Source organism: Vigna unguiculata, chromosome 3 (genome assembly GCF_004118075.2).
Source record: "Vigna unguiculata cultivar IT97K-499-35 chromosome 3, ASM411807v1, whole genome shotgun sequence".
NCBI lineage: Eukaryota > Viridiplantae > Streptophyta > Magnoliopsida > Fabales > Fabaceae > Vigna > Vigna unguiculata.
In genome coordinates this window covers 9,897,800-9,922,202 of record NC_040281.1, presented here as the reverse complement: position 1 = coordinate 9,922,202, position 24,403 = coordinate 9,897,800, and the positions used below count along the sequence as shown (strand labels likewise).

General features: G+C 23.8%; 1 protein-coding gene and 1 long non-coding RNA gene across 3 annotated transcripts; one reads left to right on the top strand and one right to left on the bottom strand.

Moving 5' to 3' along the window:
• Positions 1 to 598: 598 nt before the first annotated feature.
• On the bottom strand, positions 599 to 8,575 carry LOC114176253 (bifunctional 3-dehydroquinate dehydratase/shikimate dehydrogenase, chloroplastic-like). 2 transcript variants are annotated; one of them, XM_028061226.1, is made up of 12 exons: positions 8,397 to 8,575; positions 8,087 to 8,304; positions 3,770 to 3,875; positions 3,469 to 3,687; positions 2,974 to 3,320; positions 2,834 to 2,897; positions 2,634 to 2,742; positions 2,381 to 2,524; positions 1,836 to 1,984; positions 1,465 to 1,627; positions 964 to 1,008; positions 599 to 809 (listed from the first exon to the last, which is right to left on the bottom strand). In XM_028061226.1, exons 1-11 carry the CDS (start codon positions 8,415 to 8,417, stop codon positions 968 to 970), a joined length of 1,581 nt encoding a protein of 526 aa, XP_027917027.1. In that variant the 5' UTR covers positions 8,418 to 8,575; the 3' UTR covers positions 599 to 809; positions 964 to 967. The 2 variants fall into 2 exon arrangements, with proteins under 2 accessions (XP_027917027.1, XP_027917028.1); XM_028061227.1 differs by lacking the exon at positions 8,397 to 8,575 and having other exon boundaries at positions 3,770 to 3,949; positions 8,087 to 8,303.
• On the top strand, positions 8,072 to 8,819 carry LOC114176255. Its single transcript, XR_003602983.1, has 3 exons — positions 8,072 to 8,187; positions 8,256 to 8,430; positions 8,596 to 8,819. It is a non-coding gene; the product is annotated as an uncharacterized LOC114176255 (long non-coding RNA).
• Positions 8,820 to 24,403: the final 15,584 nt, after the last annotated feature.

The following is a 24,403-nucleotide window of genomic DNA, read 5'->3' as shown; positions in this document are numbered from 1 at the left end:
AGAAAATTGGACGTGATCCATAAAAAATATGTATGAATAATTAGACTTCTAAAATAGAAATACTTATATTAATATTGAAATTTTCAAGTTAGATAAGTATATGAAGTGTGAAAATAAATTTCATTTCATATTGACAAAAATAATAAATTCAATAAAGTAGGTTTTTTTTCTGCCACTGTCACTGTTTTCTTTGTGGTTTTTGAGCAAATGAAATAAAAAATAATTCATAGTCACCATCAGTGTTTTCTTTCTGATTTTTTTAACTAAAAGATAATAAATATTTTTTAAACAAAAAATAAAGGTTTTGTTGTTTGACATGGTCATGCCAGATTCCAATTGAATGAAGGACATTTCAAACAGTAAGAAAGGTTTATTGACCAAACAGATTAATTACCTGATTAACAATATATTTAACAAAACTTTAGACGTTAATATTTTAAACCTAACTCTTCATTTTTAACTAGTATTTAACGTGAGAACGTGTGATCAAGGTCTATTATTTCTTTTTCTTTTCCCTTTCTATTTCTCTTCATTCACATTTCAATTTTTTTTTCTTTATCGTATATGGTCCTACATTTGGTTACAGACACCGACAATCTTTTCTAAATTTTTGTCTCCATTTATAATCGTTTTCAAGAATCTATCTTAACAATCAAAAGATAATAAAATATAAAACAAGCCAATACTGATAGTTACCATATTCAGTTAATATATATACTGTTCTTACAAAGGGCAAAATCTAACTTCTACGCGATTTCTTCGATCCGAAATGCCTACTCCTTTTCCAACTGAGTTGTTTAGGTGGCTGTCTGCAAAATATCCAAAGCCATCGAAATTAATTAGAAATTCTTTGAATCTATATCAAATAATATTTTAAAATAAAAATAAAAAATTAAAGAACACAAAATTATGAGACAAATATATAAAATTTTCTATATTTTAAAAGGATAATGACTTGCAAACCTCATTAGTAGTCTTTCATAATTTGTCTGAAGAGCTTCTTTGGTGCTGCAAAATCAAAATACAATCAAAGAAATACAAGATTTCAAAATCCATTGGATCAACTATAATACATCAAACTCTCTTGAATTAAATTTTTACGGGTTAAATATGTTTTTTAGTTCCTCAACTTTAAGTGAAAATTAAAAGTAGTCCCTTCTCGAAACTTTGACCTGATTTAGTTTCCCAATTTTAGAACTGTATGAATTTAATTCTTTTAAGCAAATTTTGGTAAGTTTATTAACTAAGAAACTATCATGAAACGCATTTGAAACGTCAAATAAACTTAAACATTTGAAATGTCAAATAAACTTAACAAAATTTGGTTAAAATGACTAAATTCACACAATTTTGAAGTTGAGGGACTAAATTAGACAAAAACTCCGAAAAAGGACTAATTCTAATTTTCACTAAAAATTAATGGACCAAAAACATATTTAACCCAAATTTTTACATTCAGCTTACCAGGCAATCCGGTGAAATTCTCAAACTGCCCATACGCTTGCCCTATAAACATCTTAAATCCTGTCACAATTGTGGCTCCTGCTTCTTCTGCTTCTTTCAACAGTCTAGTCATCTTGGGTGTGTACACAGCATCAAAAACTAGGGAGTAATGTTTCAAAGCATGCTGCATAAAAAAAAGAACAAAAAGGTTACCTCGCTCAACATATTGATCATAATTTTTGTGAGATCAAGTAATGAAAAAATAAGCATATCTCATCTGAATAGAAAACCAACTTCATCAGCAAAAGAAATAAGGTATCAAATTGAAAACTCACACCACCAATATTTCAAGGTCCTAATTGGCATGGAACATCCATATTAAAGGAACAAACCTTAGAAATAGGCGTCTCGTCAACTTTTGGTACCATTCCAATTGATGTTGTGTTTGCAAGAATCATACCATCCTCCGAATGGAAATTATCTAAATCGGCAAGGGCTAAAGCATCTCCTCCAATTGCATCAGCAATTTCTCTGGCTCGCTCTGTATATAAACAGTGCAATACATATGTAATATTACTTGTGATTGTTTCTGCTAAAAAAGCTACACATAAAATGAAAATTTAAAGAAAGGAATGCTGAAAGGAAGAAGCACAATAGTGTGTACAGCGTAAACAAAAGAGGAAAAGTGAAACAGATTATGACATTACCATTAACTAAATCCAAGTTTTCTTAAAATCGTTATCAAGATATCAGGAGAAATAAAACCGAAAGAAAAACAACTGAGTGAGATACTTCAAACCACTGATTTTGTACCCAAAACTTGAAAACCATATATAACATTTTACTAAAATGTTTTGTCAGAAACATCGAAAAAGTAACTCTGAAAGTTTAACACGCTTTAACTTGAAGAAAGAAAAAGGCAAATCGTGAAGCTTACCATAGGTACGGTTCGCAATCACAACCCTTGCTCCTTTCTCTTTTGCACCATAAGCAACCGCTTTGCCAGCACCACCGGCCCCAATTACAACAAACAGCTTACCGGCTAATGGCGAAACAGTTGTGCTACTACCATTATGTTTACCTGACCAAGAAGTAATTGAAGCTCACACACACACACACACCATCTTCACAATAACAGTTACCAACAACAATGATTGTAACATTGTTTAACCACTGAAGATGACAACTACCTCGTAACCCATCCTCAATTGCAGAAATAGCACCAACGTAGTCTGTGTTATACCCAATTAATTTCCCGTCGGTTGGTCTTCTGATAATGCAATTCACAGCTCCTATACACTGTGCTCATAACCAATTGGAGTAAAATCAATTCCAATTTTCGATCCAAAATTGTGAAACGTATATCGTAATGCAAAGTAAATCATTTTACCTTAGCCACTGGATCAACCTCATCACAGCACTTAACCGCCGTCTCCTTGTGAGGAAGGGTAACACTGATATAGAAATGGTGAATATCAATTTCTATTTCGAAAAATTATAAAATGAAAAATTCTGATAAGAAGTTGGAACCTGAATCCCACAAAATCTGTAGAAGAGTAAGTCCTGAGAAAATTGGCAATGTCATCGACCAGTAAAATTATATAAACACCATTAAAACCAACTGACTTGAAGGCTTCATTCAATAACATGGGTGATTTACTCTGACGAACAGGCTTTCCAATAAGCCCAAACACTTTTGTATCAGGTGCCAGTGCTCTGAAATTGTACAGATGCAATAGATCCTTAAGTGAAGGTTGACCAGGAGCTGAAACTACTCCTGATTCAAGGGTACCAAAAGTCATATAGCCACCAAATTTCGCACATAGTACACGAGAAATCAACCCCCTATCACCCATAACAAGTCCAATCAACGGAACCTGTAAATTAGAACAGTGGCTATCTTTACAATAACACAAATTAAAGTCTCTAATGGATAAGATCAACAATGGGGTGTAAAAAAGTTGAATAAAAATCAAAACTTTTTCTTAAATTTCGGTTTCTAGACATACATCACACAAGCCTTACTTGAGAATGCACCATTATTTGAAACATGCGTGCCACATCAGCAATGTCCACAGCAGTTGTTGCAATCTTCACAATGTCTGCTCCCGTTGCTTGTATTCTTGCTACGAGGTTACTGAGATCCTCAGTTGAAGGAGTAAGTTTGAAGTTGTGAGATGAAACAATGACCCTGGTTTCGTTGTATTTCTTCCCACGTATAGAGTCGTAGAACTCATGCGCCACCTTTATAGGAAATGTTTCATCTGAGTTTCGTAGTTCAGACATTATATAATCTGGCTTTCATCAAATGGAACAGAAAAAGAACCTGAAGTTCAACGTCGATGTAATCGGCTCCCAACTCCATTGCTACCCTTAGTGCGTCCAACCGTTTGTTTTCATCACCATCATACATACCACCCTCCCATTTCGGCCTTAGAAAAGCATTCAATTTTCATCATTCGAAGAGATCAAATCTTCCAATTTCAAATCACATCAACCTAACTGCCTTTACTAACAAAATACTAAGGATTAACATTTACAGATAAAAAGAAAATAAAATAAAATAGTCAAGGAGTTACCGGGAGTTATGGTAAAGTTGGAAGGGAAGTTACACGAAGGTAACACATATTTTTTCAAAGGGTTAACATTCTTAGAGAGTAAAGGTCCTAAATGAGAATATTTGAATCTGATAATTTAAACAAGAGTGGGACATCCAAAAGCTTTAAAACATTATATTTGATACACATAATCAATTATGTGAAATTGTATAAAATGATATTTTAAGAGTTACAATGATTTAAAAATAGTCTGATTCAATTATTTTAATATTAAAAAGATTTATTATAAGTATTTTATGGAGTCAGAGATGTTTGATATTTATAAAATTATTTAGACAGAGATGTTTGATATTTATAGAATTGTCAGGATAATAGATGAGGAAAGTTAATTGCATTGTTTTAAGTTACAATCATGTTAGAATTATTATTTGTATTTGAAAATTAAGTCATAACTTTAAGTTTTTGTGTGAAATAGGATGATTAATTTTATATAATTTATGTTTTTGGATTCTTAAATGATTAAATCTTTTTATACATTAATTTATAATTTTTTTGTGTTTCTGTCCACGATGTGATTACAGTTTTAAAGATACCTTTAGAAGATAAGGAGTGGGTAAGTTAGATTCAGATAAAATTTTACTTTTGGAAAATGTTGTAAGTAGATATTGAACTAGTTTATAAAACTGTATTATAATATACTTAATACACTGTTACAAACATTAAGTTGTTATCATTTATAGGTGTTTTATTTTACTTTTTTTTACTATAATAATAAATAATAAACAAAAATATTATATTCTATTTCACATTATATAAAATTTTATTTTTTATTTTCTTACCTTTTTTTTTATTTCCTCACTTTTTCATGTCCAAGTTAAATATTAAGTTGGATAGATTGTTGCCACTTTAATATTACAATAAGTTTTTTTTTACTTCACATTTCAACGCGAAGCATATTTCTTTGGGTGAGGCTGACCATAGTCTCTTTGCTAAATTAGTAACACATATAATAATAATAATTCATATAGACTAAGTTGAATTCAGAAATAGAATAATTTGACTGTGAAGAAAAAGTAAAACTAAATCATTTAGGAAAGAGAAAACATTTATTATTCAAGAAACTCATTTATACCATTTTATATAAGAAGATACACCTCTTTATAAACATTTATTATTTTTAATTAAATAATTTTATCTTTTACTAAACAAAAAGTATTTCTTTTATTTAATAAAATATGTAATCCTTCAACTTCATAACTTATTTTATTTAAAGATAATTTATATAGCTTTTTTACATAAAAAAGAAGAACCGCATACATATTTTTAATTTTTTTTACAAAATGATATATTTGGTTAAAGCTGTATTATTTAAATGTAATAAAAATGTGGATAAACAGTAAACCGTGAACATCTTTATTTCATACGTCATAAAACGGACCTTTTCATTGATAAATAGAATGAAAAACACTATAAAACTCTCTAATAAGCATTTTGGGGTTGAAATTATTGTGTATTAATATTTATTAAAAAATATTTTTCTATTAAATTTATATAATAACTACTTGTATCTTGAAAACTATAACAACTTTTATGACATTTTATGATACATGTTATAATAAAACATGTTAAAGAGTAATAATACAATTTACTACATCCTTAAAATATTTTCTATTTGATACTAAACAACATGTGGTATAATTCAGGTTGCTTAGATAATTTTTTCATAAATAATTAAAAATAAATAAATCATTTTTTTCATAAGCTAAACTTGGTCTATGTATTTGTAGAAATTCTCTTATGTAACTTTTATATATATAATTTTTTTAAAAATTATATATAAGTTAAGTTTAATTTACAGAAAACTTAAATTCATTTTTTCCTTTATAAATCCTTATAAATCCTTGTGAAAAACTTGTTCGAAACAAACCCTGAATCATATATTGCAGAGATTTTGTTAAGCCTGAAATTGTTTTAATTTAATTCTATAATATTCTTGTTGCACAATGGTATTTACATTTGAATATTGAATTTCTTTTGCTGAGAGAGAAAAAAGGATCCAAAATTAAAATTAATGTGTGGTCGAAACACAAATCGTTAGAAGCAGGGTGCAATTATACAAGCATATAAAATTTAAAATAAAAAATTGATTTTCTTATATTTCCAATAAAAATTATATATTTTTTAGTTTTATATAAAATTCATATTTCTTATATTTTTAAGTGTCATTTATCCCCTTATTTTTTATTTAATAATAACATATTTATTAAAATAAAAAAAATATGAAATAAGAATAATGTTTTAAACTATTAAAAGATAAATATATTTGTATAAATAAAAACTTGAGTTATTTAATTTATTTTTTCAATATAAAGTCTCCGAGTTAATTAGTAATGTGATTAGTTTCCCATATAATATGTTGGGAAAAGTCGTTCAAGAAATTAAAAAAAAAAAAAAAAATATATATATATATATATATATTGTCTTAAAATAGACATTTATTTCTCTTTTATTATTAATAAAATGATTTTTATACTTTTATCTATTTTATATTTATATTTATATTTACCCATTTTACAATTATACTTACTTGTTTAAAAAATCATATGTAATAATAAAAGTAGTCATATAGTTATTGAACTATTTTTATAAGACAATTTATAGTTAAATATAACATCTCTTTATAAGATTATGAGCGAGGTGAACATTTAACAATAGTCCATTTAAAAGTAAAACCGATTTAAGTCTCATTTTATAAAACAGACACACATACGAAGTTAATGCAATTTTTTCCCTTCTTTTTCTTACTTGAACTAACACACAGAAATTGTGAATGATAAGGCTTTTATTTTATAAAAGAGAGTTGTTTTGAATACATATTTATAAAATAGAATTAGTAGATTTTTTTTTTAAATTGTTAGGATTCGTAAAATGACATTCAAAATAAAATTTTCATAAATATGGTCGATTTTTTGTTTTTCTTTTTACAATAGTATTAAAAAATTGAAGTCGTCACTTTAGTTATGTATTTCTTTTTATTAATTTAATTTATTTAAGTGTAGAAATTATGTTTTTTGTTTTTATTTTAATCGATCGATATAATAAATTAACATAAATAATTAGTAAAATTAGGAAATTATAAATAAAATTAGTTAAAATCAATGATATTTTTTGTTAAATTAAAAATATTAAGACTATGTGTACGTATTTTTTAAATATATAATAATATGTTAGTAGGTAATAATAATGTAATGTTATTAAATTAATATATAAAATAAATTTAGATTTTTTAAATAAAGTGAAATAAAAAATAATAATTGTTAATGAATATTTTATAAAAAATAAGTAAAAATAATTGTTAATTTTAAAAATTTAATAAATAATTATATTATAAAAATTAAAATTAGTATCGTGAAATATAAAAACTAACATAAGAAATCTTCGTATAAATAATGAAAAATTACGTAATAAAATATATTTGAAAACTAAAAAAAGCAAAGAATACTAAGGATTGCTTCTACAGTGTTCTTTTTACCATATAAACATTTACTTTATCTAATTTTTTGAAATATTTTATTATATAATTTTTTATTATTTATATATAACAATAAAAAAGATTCTTCTTTTTTATCCACATTTTATAATATTTATTTTACTTTTAATTATTTTATAAATAATTTATTTTTAATTATTTTTTTACAAATTTTTTTTATCTTATATTATTATTTAATTTTCTTTTATTTATTTTTAATTTTATATTTAACAATTATTTTAAAAAATATATATTTATTATTGATCTTAAATTTTTTAAAAATTAAGAAATGCAAATTCATATCAGCGAGCTAGTTTAATATAATGATCTTAATATTTTTAGTTCAATGCAAAATATCATTAATTCTAACTAATTTTATCTACAATTTCTTAATTTTACCAATTATTTATATTATTTATTATACCAATCAACCGAAATAAAAACAAACAAAAAAATTAATCTTAAAATTTAAAAAATTAATTAATAAAAATATCAACATTCTTTTCTACCACATGATAAGAAAAACAGAGGAAGAGACAGAGAAAGGAATCTCAACCTGTACGTGAACAACAATGGTAGCGGACGGTGGTGAATAAGAGTGGTGATGTCTTGGAAGGGATCGAAGGTGTTCAACGAGTCCAATCGAAGTTCCACGAGGTCTGCACCTTCAGCTTTGGCTCTGTGCATATCGATCTTCATTTTTTCAACTGATTCTGCTATTACAGGGGCGCAGATTAAGGTTGCATTCTTCCTACCTACCGATGGAGTCGCGAACTGAAGAATGCAAAAAGCAAACAAAAATTAGGGTTGAAACTGAAGCAGTGGAAGAGAAACAGGGAAACAGGGAAGATAAGAGAGTGAGTTACGAGAAGGTTGGGAGAATCCATCCGAAAAATTGAGGTGAGAATGGAATTTTGGAAGTTATTTTCTATGGTTCAATAATAGTCTTTATACAGTTAGGATAGTGTTCACTCAGTTAGCCAATCAAATCGATTTGTTTATCCTTGTCGCACTTTTCGTCGAAGAAATGCATTTCAAACTAAAAGAAAACGTGTATTTTTTCAGTTTGTTTGATTTTGCTGGTACAGAGTACGAAGTATGAAGTAAGTTGAACCTTTTCTTTATCTTTTTTTCACCAAAAACCATTTATGGGTAAAAAGACTTATGAATCCAAAAGATATTTGTGGGTCTATGAATGTGATACAACAGATCTGAAAAGCTATACAGTACAATGCTTCCAATGCTTCATTTGGACAAGTCTTTGTGTGGTTACCATTCCTCTAAATTGATTTATGACATCATGATATATATTTAGTTTATCTACTTATTCAATTATTTTTTTGAAGATAATGATCTTTATTACTGACATGACATAATGATCTTTTTTAAATACAGGTTATTAAATATTTGAAAATAGTAAAGAAGTAATTTATCATAATGGTCTTTTACTATAAAGTGTATTAACTTCTAAATAATATGATTTTTATTAATAAATTTAATTATAAACTTTTATGTTTCATTAGATCATTTAGATAACATTCTCGTACATTTAAGTTGTTAATTGTATTTATATTTATTTAAAATCTCAACATTTTAATCATTAATTTATATTTAATTATATTTATTAAATTATTTAGTTAATAATAAAACATTAATCTACGATGTTTTTTACATAATTATAATTTATAATAAATGTTAAAAATAATTGCACGGGTAATAACACATAACGAAGTATGAATTAAGTTAAACCTTTTTCTTTATCTTTTTTCACCTTTTCTTTATTTTTTTTCACCAAGAAGCAACCATTAATGGATAAAAAGACTGACATATCCAAAAGATATTTGTGGGTTTATGAGTAAGTTGGATGAAAATATTAATTGATTTCATTTGACAATGATGCCACATATCTGAAAAGCTTTACAGTACAATAATACAATGCATTCGTGCTTCACATCTCTTATCATGCCTTGTTTTAATGCTTCATTTGGACAAGGCTTATTATGAATATTTAAGATTCATAATACAGTATATTCAAGCATATAAACATATATTTAAAAGAATTTTGTATCTCATGATCAATGAAAGATCCATCTCTGGTTACACAAAAGATAATATTGCTTTTTGTGTGATAGATTATTCTAAAATGCATTTTATAAAATTATTTTTACATCATTTATTAGAACTGACTAATGAAATATTAATTTTATATTTTTATTGATGGAGATCAGAACCTCTCATAAGTAACTAAATATTTAAGTGTATTACATATTATTTACTCAACAATCTAAATCATCACAGACTATTCATTAAAAACTCAAAATAATATATTATTCATAAAATTAATAATTATGTACAATATAATTAATACGAACAAATAGTATAATTTATTAATTAATATTAATCCACAACAATAATAAAATAGAGAATAATATTTTTATATAATCTAATTATATAATATATAAATACAACAAAACAGTCAATGTTGACCTCATACATGAATATAACACATACAAATTATCATTGTATTAATAAAGAAGAGAAATATATATATATATATATATATATTTGTAAATTAATTTGTGTTAATAAATTATTTGTAATAAAAATATTATAATAATAAATAAAATAAAGTAAAAGGGAATGAATTAATTTAAATTTTTACTTGTAAATTAGTTTATTATATTTTAATTTTTTTGAAATTAGTACGTGAAAAAAAAAGGATTAACGATCTGTAATTAATTATTTAAATGAAACAAAATATATTTTGAAATAGTTTTTTGTTACACATAGAATAAAGACATAGGTGTGAAACAAATATTGAACTTAAGCACAAGATAAATATGCAAGTGATTGGTGAAAGTTGAAATTTATTGCAAATGTTAGATAGACACCGAGTTTAAAGAGGTTGAGCTTTGGTGTGCAAACATCGCATGAAAAAAATATATATTTATACTCAATTCATAAGATAACAGTTAAAGTCTATGGATATATTTGTTTTCAGGGATATACTGTTCAAGAGAAATAGAATGATAAGATATTCCTAATTTGTTTTAAAGGGATTTGCACTTATTTAAGGGGATATATGATGCACAGATACGTATATGATGCGTCGATACGTTTATTTTTAAAGTAATAAAATATGATACGTGGTATATACGCGATATATGAATATTGAAAAATATACAATAATTCTTACAAGTATAATAAATATATGATTGTTAATGTGTGAATCCAAAATTTTGTTAATGTGTGAATCCAAAATTTCTAATTATAGACCAATTATGTTGGTAGCCAAAACCTGGTAGTTAATGTTAATAACCAATTTAAAAAATAATTTATAATTGAAATTATTTTAATTATCAATTTAAAGACCAATTATAATTTTTTGGAACTATTTTAATTATCAATATAGTGACTAATTATTTTTTGTCATTAAAATTGTTTACTATTCAAAGATTCTATTGTAATGTATTATGACTTTATAAATAGATATTTCATTGATAAATATTGTTAAACTATCGGACACGATACGTGTCGGACATGGATACATGATCCAACTTGAAGTATCGGTGCATCATAGATGGGGATGAATTTGGAGAAGCGGAGATCGTAATAAAAAAAGACTGACACAAAAAATTACATCATCATGTACTATTTTACTAATTTACTCCTAATATTTAATTAATGGTCTATTTATTATTTTAATAATTTTGCATATTTAAGTTATAAAATATATTAAATACTTTAATATTTACTAGTTTAAATTAAACTAGTATATACATGAAATTTAAATATTTTTCATACATTAATATTAATAATGATCATAATAATATTAATGATTTATAATAATTAATTTTAATAACGAATAATAATTAATAGTAACAATAATATAAATTTTATTAATAATAATAATAACAACATCGTGATAACATAAAAGTACTATATACTTTTAATTTTAAAATTGAAACACGTGAAAAAATAATTAAATAATATTAACAATTATTAATATTAATATTAAATTCTGTATAATTAAAAATAATAATGTTGATAATAATAAAATTAAAATTAATAATAATGGTGATGATAATAACTATTATAATAATAGTTACATTTAATTTTATATTAATTTTAATCATAAGGGCAAAATTATAATTTAACAATTTTATCTATTAAAATATATTTTTTTATCTATTACATCAATCAAATCATATCTATAAGTTTTTGTAAACTTTACTTTTAACTTTTCTTACTTTCACCTCTCTATCCTTTAAAATAAACAACCATATTTTTCTCTTTATCTCCTTAATTTCACTTATTCATTCTCTTTCAAATTCATCTCTGTAATCAATCACAACTTAAGGGTGTGTTATTTTCTTAAGATGAATTTGAAGGAGATCGAATGAATGGATTTAAATAAATTTAAAGATAAAGTTTGTGTTGTTGTTTTTTTTAAAGGATTTCAAAGTGAGAATGAATGAATTTGGGATGAAGTTTGTAAATAAGTTGTATGATATCATAGATAAAAGAAAAAAATTAATAAATCAAAATTAAAAATCACCAAATTATTTTTGTATATAAATGTAATATAAAATGATTTTTGGATTAATTAAAATATCTTTTTTAGAAACGAGGTTTATGTAATTTTGAAGAAAAAAATTGATACTGAATTAAATAAACAATAAAATGTATTTGATATAAAAAATAGACGCTAAATATTGTTGTGGTTATTATTTGATTGACATGTTGAAATAATTTTCATTTTAATAATAAATTTTAAAAACTATATATTTAATTATTACTAATTAATAGTAATTATTGTTGTAATAAGACTGCTCAAACAAAAGATACTTCGTTGAAATATATTAGTTGGAACTAGAGATGCTAAATAAATCTGTCCCCGTAGATATTGTCTGAACCCGTCTCCATTTTGACGGGAAATCTCGCATTGACTGAGTATGGGTATGGGGAATCCCCGATTTTTTCGATTGAGTATGGGGATGAGGATGGGGATGGGATGAATATATCCCCACCATAATACCTGTCCCCGCCATATATTCATTCTCCTTTAAATTATTAAAATATTCACAATTAATTAATTAACCATATATATATATATATATATATATATATTATTTCTATTTTTTATTTCTTCTAAATATTTGGTTTGTCATGAAACTCATTCGCATCTCTAATATATTTTTTTATCTTATCATAACCTTTATGTAATTATGTTAAAATGATGTATGTCAATTAAAAAAAATTTATGTCTAACATTTGAATGTTTCTATCATTTTTTTATATTTTTATTTATTGTATATTTTCCTTTCACATGAGAATGTTTAATACTCTCAATTTAAGTGTTTAATAGGATAAACATTTCATTTACTAAATAATATAAAAAAAATTATTTACTTGTTATTATTAATTTTTGTTTCATTTGAAGAACTCTTTTATTTTGCTAAAACAATTTTTGTTATTTCTTAACCATTGAGTATATGTGTTGATATTTGAAAAGTTTTCTTAAATCTCTAAGATATTTTTCGTCTTATCATACCCTTAATTATACATTTGTTGTTTTGTGCAATTCCTTCCAATAGTCTCCAAATTATTTATAAGACACACATTGTTAATTTTTTAATATTTTATTTTTGTTTATTTTCATCATGTAAAATATTATTTCGATAAATTTTATCTAATTATTTTTTATTTTCTAACTCATTACAATCATACTTTAATTTTTTTTCACTATAATTGTATAAATAATTTTTATTTACTATAATATAAAAATTTAATGTAATTGTCATGAATATTTTTTATCACCATCCAACATATATTGGAGTTTAAAAGATAAAATATCTATGATAAAATTTTATTGTGTTTATTATTTATTTTTTGGGTCATTTTTTTATCAACCATTGAGTATATATGTTGATATTTGAAAAGTTTTCTTAGATCTCTAAGATATTTTTCATCTTATCATACCATTAATTATATATTTGTTTTCCTTTGTGTGATTCCTTCCAATAGTCTCCAAATTGTTTATAAGACACACATTTGTTAATTTTTTAATATTTTTATTTTTTTTTGTTTATTTTCATCATGTAGAATACTATTTCGATAAATTTTATCTAATTATTTTTTATTTTCTTACTCATTACAATCATACTTTAATTTTTTCACTATAGTTGTATAAATAATTTTTATTTACTACAATATAAAATTTTAATGTAATTGCCATGAATATTTTTTTACCACCATCCAACATATATTGTGGTTCAAAAGATACAAGATCTATGTTAAAATTTTATTATTATGTTTATTATTTGTTCTTTGCGTCATTTTTATCAAGTGATGTATTATAACTTTTATTAGTGTATAAAAAGTAGATTCATTATAATTTAAAAAATTGAAGTAAACAAACATTTAAAATATATTTTAATTTAAATATTTTTTTCCTTTTATATTTTTTTAAAAATATTTTTTCCTTTTATATTTTTTTAAAAATATTTTTAAAATTTATCAACTAGGTTTAATTAATGTTTGCAAATTTAATAAATATTTTGGTTTTCATCAAATTTTATTTGGTATTATAATCTAAAATGTAAACAATTATAATTTATTTCAAAGTATTTGATATTGAAGAAACGACCATACTCCTAATATTGAATATTTAATAATATTATGTTTCCTTTATCATATTTTTTATAAAAATTAATTAAAATTAATATTAAAGTAGTAAGAAAACGGGTATGGGTATGGGTACGCGATTACACCCATTACCAGGTGGGGATGAGGATGGAACAAAAGTTTGATACTCGTTGGGTTTGGGTATGGGGATGTGGATGAATTTTTTTTACGAAAATGAATATGGGATAGTGAAACCCGTCCCCGCCCCGCCCTGTTGCCATCCCTAGTTGGAACAGAGAAGACCCTTTATAAATTTTGGAAATATGTTAAAAAAATTATATTGCACATTCTGTTAACATTGATAAAAGTTTATATTTCAAAATATATAATTCATAATTATGTTTTAATTATGGTATAATTAGTTGCAACATACCCACTTTCGTCTCAATGTGTCTAAATGATACCTGTTTTTAACTTTGTGTCTACTTAGTATCCAAATTAGTTAATTTGCATCAATGTAGTCTATCTCGTTAAGTTTTCAAAAACGTCGTTAACAATGCACTAATGTAGCATTTCAGAATGCATATGTGTCAACGGACATAATTTTACAATGGCAATTTTGGATTAACGTGTCATATCTCTCTTTTAAAGTTTATTTTACATGATTTTTCCCATTTGAAAGTCCTAATTGTCCATTGCCATCTTCATCTTCTTCTTCATCTTGAGCCAAAGAAACTCATTTGGTGCAGGGGTAAGGTCGTGCTTGAAGTGGGAAATGTCTCGCAATTTTAGTCATTTGTGGTCGTTTTGTTCGTGTGGGTCACGTAATCACAGTGCTTCTTCTCACTTAATGGACCACCATCGTCAACCAAATCACAAATAATTGGATAACAACACTGTAACAACAATAAATTAAACCACACACAAAGTTAAAAGCGGACACCATTTGGACCCATTGGAACGAAAGAGGGTATGTTACGACTAATTATACCTTTAATTATTTAATAACATTCTACAATAAAAAGTTACTATTTAACAATTCTTGGTCGTTTCTTCCCTGAGTTTTAAAATTAAAAAATAAAACATTTACGGAAATATTTTCGTGGATGGACGAACTCTTATTAAAAAAAATACTTTTGATTTTAATTAACATATCAAAAGCATGACAAATAATAGTCCAAGTATGTTAAAAAGGTATTATGGTAAAAGAAGATATATTATTTTCAAATATCCAAAACTAAAGCGAAATGAGAAAAGTGAAGATTTTGCTATTCGACGTCTTCCCTCTCTCGTAAAGGCATGTTTGTTTGAACATATTTTCTGTTTGAAACAAAAACAATAGATGGATTAACATGTGACATCAACATTTGTTTGGGTTGAATTAGGAATGAGTGATTGCAAAAGTTTGAGAGATCCATCCACTTTGTTATCTTTTGGGTGTAGAGAAGATTTGAGAGGATTACCACATCAAAGATTGTTTTACTCGAGTCACGATTTATTCACGCGCTATCAATAATGGAGTGCAAATCCATGCATGAAGGTGTGTTTTTTCATGACTTCACAGTGCAAACTGTGGCAATCCATTTAAGGATCAATCTATGGGTCTTTGGATTCGATCCCATGCTTGTTTGGAACGAATCTGGGAAGTTTAAGAGTAGAGTAGATATTTGTGGATCGTTGGAACCGATCCCAACATAGTAGATCTGATCCTTTGTTCTTCTGTTCTTTGGAATGGATCTGATGGACTTTGAGAGTGGGATTCGATGCCTTGTGTGCAGATCTGATCCCTTACTCGTGGATCCGGTCCCCATTATAGAGATCCACTTCTTAGTTTGGTGTTAGAACGTGAAAGTGGTTGTTTTTATAGATTATAAAATGTTTTTCACAATTGCTTCGCAACATTTTTTCAATAAATTATGGAAAAATTAAATGATATTTTTTTATAATTTCTTTCTTTTAATTTTAGTAGTAAAAAAAATTAAAAAAATAATTGTAACTCATACAAATACTAATTTATACTACTTATTACATAAAGAGAAATATGGTAATCTATCTTTTACATCCATTAAAATATTTTTTTAATTTATCACATCAATTAAATCACTCACGAACTCTTATAAACTTTACTTTCAAATTTACTTACAATCACCTTTAAATCTTTAAAAAAAAAATAACATACATTTTACTCTAAAATCTATCTACTCTCTCGAATCCATCCAAGTTAGTAAGACTAAATCATTGGAGGAAAATACTTTTTAGCTCCCCCAAATCCGTAAACCACTTCTCTTAAATAGTAATCACTTAAAAAAAAACACAACCTAAAAGTGATATGATGCCGCTTGATTGACTAATGTGAGACATATATGTGTGATATTACATGTGATAAACATCAACAAATGACATGTAGGTTAAAGAATATTTTATTTATTTATTTCATTTCCGATCTTTTTTCAAGAATAAATATTTAAAATCTAGTGCACAAATTGTAAATCCACACTAATTCACACTTGTAATTGCATGCTTTTGAGGTAAACTAAAACTTGGGTAACTTATTCATCGAGGAAATGTTTTATTTATTTATTTCATTAAGTTTAAGTATTATTATCATCAACATGCATGATAATGTCAAAGACTTGGATTTCAAAAAATAGTAATCGATGAGAAATGGTGGTGCCCCTACTTTTAAGAGTTTAAATTGACACAATTTGCAAAAAATATTTTATCAATTGTTACTAAATGCACGAAGAAGCTAAATATGATATAGGAAAATGATATAATATACATGCCTCAAGTTAATGAATTTTTCGATCAAGATAACAATTTCTCCCTCGGGAATGCATGTATAAAGACTTAAATATGTTTTTATTCTTAAATTTTTATAAAATTTTAAAATGTGTTTTTATTTTAAATTTTAATACAATTTGATTTTTAATTTAATATATATATATATATATATATATATATATATATATATATATATATATAACCATTTTAATTCAATTGGATTATTATTTTTTTTTGTATCAAACAATATTTGAAACTAATATTTGAATTTTTACATAATTTGATACGTTTAAAACGATACTTAACATGTAAGAGGAATGTAACGCATTTGTATTGAATATTGTATTAATTCATTTTAAAGTTTGAAAACTAAATATATTAAAATTTGAGAGATAGATAAATTTTAATATGATTTATAAGTACAAACATATTTAACATATATATAAATAATTAAATAAAGTATAAATGAGAGGAATGATGAAATATGAAAATGTTAGAATTTGGAATGATTTGACGACAACACACGAGTTAAGCTACTAGAGAATTAGGAGTAAAAAAATTGTTCAATGAGTGTTGAATGAAATACTAAAGGATGAAATAACAACGTAAAAGGATGCTCAACTTAAAATTGTGGATGAATGATAATTGAAACTTAATTTGAAATTTGTATGTGGAGCATAGCAGGTAAAATAATGTTTCTTTATGTATTAAATATTTTAATATAGTATTTAATTTTAATTACAAGTTTAAAACATTTTTTTTCATTGTCATTTTTCGTTTTATTCAACATTTTCATTTCATTTCAACTTTTTTATTTCTCTTTCTGACTTTTTTTTTTTCATTTTTCTTTACACTTACTGGACTGAACTAACAATTTAATACACGAGAAGAAAATGCAATGTCATTCTTTTGTTTAAGAGTGATGCCTAGGGATGGCAACGGGGCGGGGCGGGTACGGGTATCATGATCCCATCCCCATCTCCATAATAAAAATTCATCCCCATCCCCATCCCCATAATAAAAATTCATCCCCATCCTCATCCCCAAACCCAACGGGTATACAACTTTTGACCCATCCCCATCCCCACCGGGTAACGGGTATTTTCTTATACCCATACCCATACCCATTTTTTTATTGTTCCATATATCAATTAAATATTTTTTATAAAAAAAATTTAAAAATCACACCAACGGAATCATGATACTATCAAAATATTCAATATTAAAATAACATACTCTTTTTGATTTTCATGATGTCAAATATTAAGAAAAATATTATAATAGTATAAATCTCAAATTAAAGTATCAAATAACAACTAAATAAAATTCAAATAATTATATAAAAGCTAAAAAATTACACATTACTAAAATTTTATAATAACCAAAATATTTATTAATTTTACAAATGATCAGTGGTTTCATTTGCATTCGATCCACCTACACATAGAAAAAAAAATGAAAAATTAGATATGATATAATAATTGAAATTGAAAATTTTAATTACTAGAATATAATGTACCTTCTTCATCAGATTCATTTTCACTCATGAGAACATCTTTTCCTTTTAATTTTTTAACACCTACAAACACCAAATGTAGAATATTAGATGAGAATTCACAAAAAATACTAACAAAAAATATTAATAAATTTGAGTAACTTACCTAGATGGTTTGAGTTCCATATCCAACTTCTTGTACACATCAAAGCCTCTATAGTAATATGATGAAGTCGACTACGGTGAGAAGTTAATATCTGACCACCAGTACTAAAAGCAGATTCAGAAGCTACAGTTGTTATTGGAATAGCTAAAACATCCCTTGCAATTGCTTGAAGGGTTGGAAACTTTAACCCATTTGTTTTCCACCATGATAGGATATCAAATTCTTGTGTAATCGGCAAATTATCTTCTTCCAAGTAATAATCCAACTCTGTTTTCATAACTGTAGTTCTAGATTTTTTTCTTTTTTGCCATAAACTCTAAAAATTCATTCGCATCATTATCAACATCCTTTCCCAACTCCAATGATGTAGCTCTATAAGAAGAAGTTTCATTCTTTTTTGATTGATATTCCAAAACCAAATCATAGCACATTTGACGAATCCTACTAAGTTTCAGATCACTTAAAATCATAGCACATTAAGGATTTATGCAATTGAGCACTTAAAATTGAGAATTAAACATTATCATGAAACAAAAAATAAATAATAAATAAAATTATCATAAAGGAGTAAAGATAATTAAATATGTGACCCAAATTTGAGAATATCCATTTGAACATAACATAACGGAAAAAAAAAATGTATAATTAAGATTATGATAAAAGGAAAAGTACCTTGAAGATCTGCTTAAACCTTAAAGAACAAGCCAAACAATTAAAAGAGAGTAAAAAAGTGTATAACCAAAGTAACAAAAAGAAGAGCTACAAAATAAGAGTCAAACATTTTCATGAAAATAAATAAATAAATAAAGATAATCAAATGTGTAACCTAAAAATTATTTCATAGAATGAAATTGAGGAACACCTATTTGAACATAACCATGTACAGAGAGTAAAAATTATGTAATAAGAAGTAGAAAAATTACCTTCAAAATTAAATCTTGAAAAGCAAACCAGACAATTGAGAGAGTAAACAAAATGTATAACAAAAAATAAAGAGAATGAGAAATATGTTATATATATATATATTATATTATATTATATTATATTATATATTATATTACTATGTATATATATATATTATATGTGTGGATATCTTATGTTTATATATATATATAATTATTTATATATATTATATTATATTATATATTATATTATTATTACTATGTATATATATTATATGTGGGGATATCTTATGTTTATATATATATATATATATATATATATATATATATATATATATATATATATATATATATATATATTTATAGATATATATTTATTTTAAGTATATATTATATTATATTATATAATAATATATATTATATGTATATGCGTAGATATTTTATGTTTATATATATATATATATATATATATATATATATTTATTTTAAGTATATATCATATTATATTATATAATAATATAAATATAATAATATATATTATATTATTATGTATATATATTATATGTATATGCGTAGATATTTTATGCTTTTATATATATATATATATATATATATTTCTTTTAAATTTTTATAAATTTGTAATGTTATAAATTTGTTTATAAAAGATCTCACTAGTTAAATGATTAATTTGTTTTATACGTATATATTATATATATTATATTATATTATTATGTATATATATTATATGTATATTATATTATATTATATTATATTATATTATATTACATGTATATGTGTAAGTATATATATATATATATATATATATATATATATAAGTATATTTTATTTATATGTATATATACTATATTATATTATATTATATTATATTATATTATATTTTATGTGTAAATATATTATTTATTTATATATATTTTTTAGATTATTTAATAAATTATAAATAGTTTAGTAATTTAAGCGGGGACGGGTATTTGGGCGGGTATATATATATCCCCATCCCATCCCCATCCCCAGTTGAAAATTTCGGGTATTACCCATACCCATACCCATACCCAGTCAAAGCGGGGATTCCCCGTTAAAACGGGGACGGGTTCGGGTGATACCCACGGGCACGGGTTTATTTGCCATCTCTAGTGATGCCCCTTTAGGACAATTTAACAGAATAAATATTTTATTTCAATTTTAAAGCTCAAATTTAATAGTAAAAAACTATTATTTTATTATTCTTGATAAAAATATGATGAAACATCAAAATATGATTTTGATCTCTAAATTTTTACCTGAAATTAAAATTTCTTCTATCACACTTTAATAAAGTTTGGTGATCATTAAATTTTAAAAATGATATATTTTAACATTGTCTTAATTTTTTTTGTTAAATGACATTTTAGATTGATATTTGAACTATTTATATTAGTTCATATATTTTAATTAAAATGTTAACTTAAAACGTGATTTAATACATAAAAAAATAATGTCATTTGGTTAAAAATGTTATATTTATTGATTTTTTTAAAATTGATGACAACAAAATATTAAAATTTAAGACAACCATAAATTTTAATTTCGTGTTAAATTACCTTTAAAATTTATAGTTGTTTTGCTTTTAAAATCTATAATCTAAAAGCAAAGTTTAATATTATATTTATGCAAATGTTGAAATTTAACACAGTAATTAATGATTTTTAAAATTATCATATAAATGAGATTTAAGAATCAACATAATAATTTCGATAATATTTTTTATATAAATTTTTATAATTATGAACATGATAATTTTCATTTTTAAAAAATATTATACACTTTTAATTACCGAACAAGTATAAAACTAGAATGATAAATAATAATTTTTAGTAAAAATTAGAAAATAATAATCATTTGAGTATATTGATTACAATTTTTTCAAGTATTATTTTTATTTATGATTATTATGAACATATAATTAATTTGTTTTGCAAGGAAAAAAAAACATGAACTTTGCTTTTCAATTTACCACTAGCTCCAAAATTACATGATTTATGTCTTTACAATCTGAGTAACAAGATATCTAAATAAAAGAAAACATACCCATCTTTCGAATTACAAAAAGTCAAGCCGAATACACATCTCACATTTTATCGTCACTATTTGAACTAACTATTTCAACAAATATGACTTAATTAGAAATTTTTATTCTTATATTTAAATTTTTAATTTGTTTTAGTTTATATAATTACTTTTTACAATCTTAATATTTGTTAAATAAAGATATATGATATTTTCAGTTAATTTGACCTTAACATTATAGGAAAGTTGATCATGTATAAGTTTAATAAATATTTTATTAGTAATTTGATCATAATATTTTTATTTTGACTCGTATTTATATGGAAATAATATGATCCTTTTTATCATCATCTACAGATCCTAAAAATAATTCAAAAAACTCAATTGACTTTATGTATCTATTTTCAATTATACAATAGACAAAAATAAAGGAGACACCCCAGTGAAATTGTGTTGCCGAAACAATAAGTGTATTGGAAAGGAAAAAGAGTGTTTTAACTCACATGTGGTTATTTTAAAATAACATCAAAACTGATTTCAAAAAAGAACCGGTCTTTATTAAAATAATATAAGGGCTCAATGGAATAAAAATAAAAATATAGATAATTCGAGTTTATTTTTAGATTACTGATGATAACAATTTCATCACTAAATTATTTGTTGATAAATTTTATTAACATTTCAAAAAATTAATCCTAAGTACATATTCATCGATAATTATCAAACAATCTAAATTTGTTGATAATTAATGATGACTCAAATTCACCAATACATATTTGTTAATAATTATTCATTAATAATTATTTTACACATTTTTACCGACAAATTTACCAACATAAACATTCGTTGGTAATAATAATTTTAAATTGTTGATGAATTTTATCAATTAATTTTAAGACATATAATTATCAACAAATTTTACACAAATTTAGTAAAAACCTAAAGTGGAAAGTTTGATGTTATTTTATGGACAAAATTTACCAACAAACAAAAATGTCACTAATAAAAAATTATTAAAACTTAAATACTCTTATAGTCTTTATTTTCATTGTCATTATTTAATTCGATCTTCATTTTCATTTTGCATTCAATAAGGTTATATTTTTTGTCAATTTTAGTTAATTTGGTCATTTTTTACAATGGTGTTTAAATAATTAACTCAGTTCATGATAAGTGTCAACTCTTGTTTTTTTGTTTTTTATTTTTATTTAATTTAATTTTCTTATTTTTTTAAATTGTTCACATGTCAACTTATGCAACGTGTCACTGGTTGTGTCATATCTCAATTTATAATTGTGTTATTCTTTTAATTCATCTCCTTAACTGCGTTAAATTTGTTCAATTGTTAAACTTGTTCAATTTAATCATAGTTTTAGTTAAAATGTATCAATTTTATCCCTTTCAAATTAATATAATTTTTTTAAATATTATACTAATAATTTTATTAAAATTGACATTTTTATAAATTATTTTTGAAATTCAATTATAAATTGAAAATAACTCTTAGATTTAATTATTAAATAAAATATAATTATTTAAATATTATTAGAATATAACAATTAAATGTTTTAAAAAAATACTAACATTTCTAAAATGGACATTTAAATAAAAACATTTAATATTTTTATTGTATTTTAAATATCAAAATTTAAAATGTTTTAAATCTTAAATGTCATTTTTAAAAAAATATTAGTATATTTTTCTAAAATATTTGTAATATTTTTAAATGTCAATTTTAAAAAGATTAGTATTTTAGAATGTAATTATCAGAAGAAAATAATAATAATTATACTCACATAATATTTTAAATAATTATATTCAATTAAATAATGAATATATTAATTATATTATTAAATATAATAATAATTAAATTTAAATATAATTAATAAAAATTTAATTTTAAAAATAATATTAATATAATATTTCGTATCAAAATTAAACAAAAATAATGAATATAAAAATTAAGTTAAAAAAAATAATAATTATAAAAAATAAATTGAATAAAACAAAATAATATTATTACAAGTAACACCGATGTACACATGTGATGTAGTGTTAACTTGATATACAATGAATTTATTTATTTATTTTTTAATTTAAAAAATTAAAATTCACAAAATTCAAAAATATTCTTTACAAATACTCATCTCATAATTTAAACACAAAAATGACTAAATTAATAAAAAATAGTATCTAACGAAAATAAAAACAAAATTATGTAAAAACAACAAAAATAAAAACTAAAACAATATTTAAATTAATTATTAATTATCGACAAAATATTAATTATTATAGTTTTACCAATAATTGTAACCGACCAATTTCACCCATGAATTCATCATCAATAAATTTTCCGTTAGTAATTGGAATTCTAAATTCCCATTAATAAAATTCATCAACCAAATTTGATTTCATCAACAAATTTATTTTTGTTGATAAAATTTTGTCAAAAAATATAAAAATTCTTGTAATTTTTATTTAAAACTTAAGATTAAATTAAGTAAAAAATAAATTTAAAAACCAAAACAAAAATAAAACTTAGATAAAATAAATAAATTACTAATTAAATCTTTAGCAAATTTATATATCAGATCAATTGATATAAACATGACAAGGTATTTCGTATTTATTTAAAACTTGTAGTTATTATTTACCTTTGTCCCTGTATTTATATTTTAACATATTTTCTGAGGATCAACAAAAGAGAGAAGACACGAAGATATTAAGAGTGTTTGATTTTATTGTGCCATTGAAACGACAAGAAAATTCAAGAAATCATTGTTCCAAATATTTGAAAAATATAACTAAACTCACTAGTATAAAATGGAAAAAGAA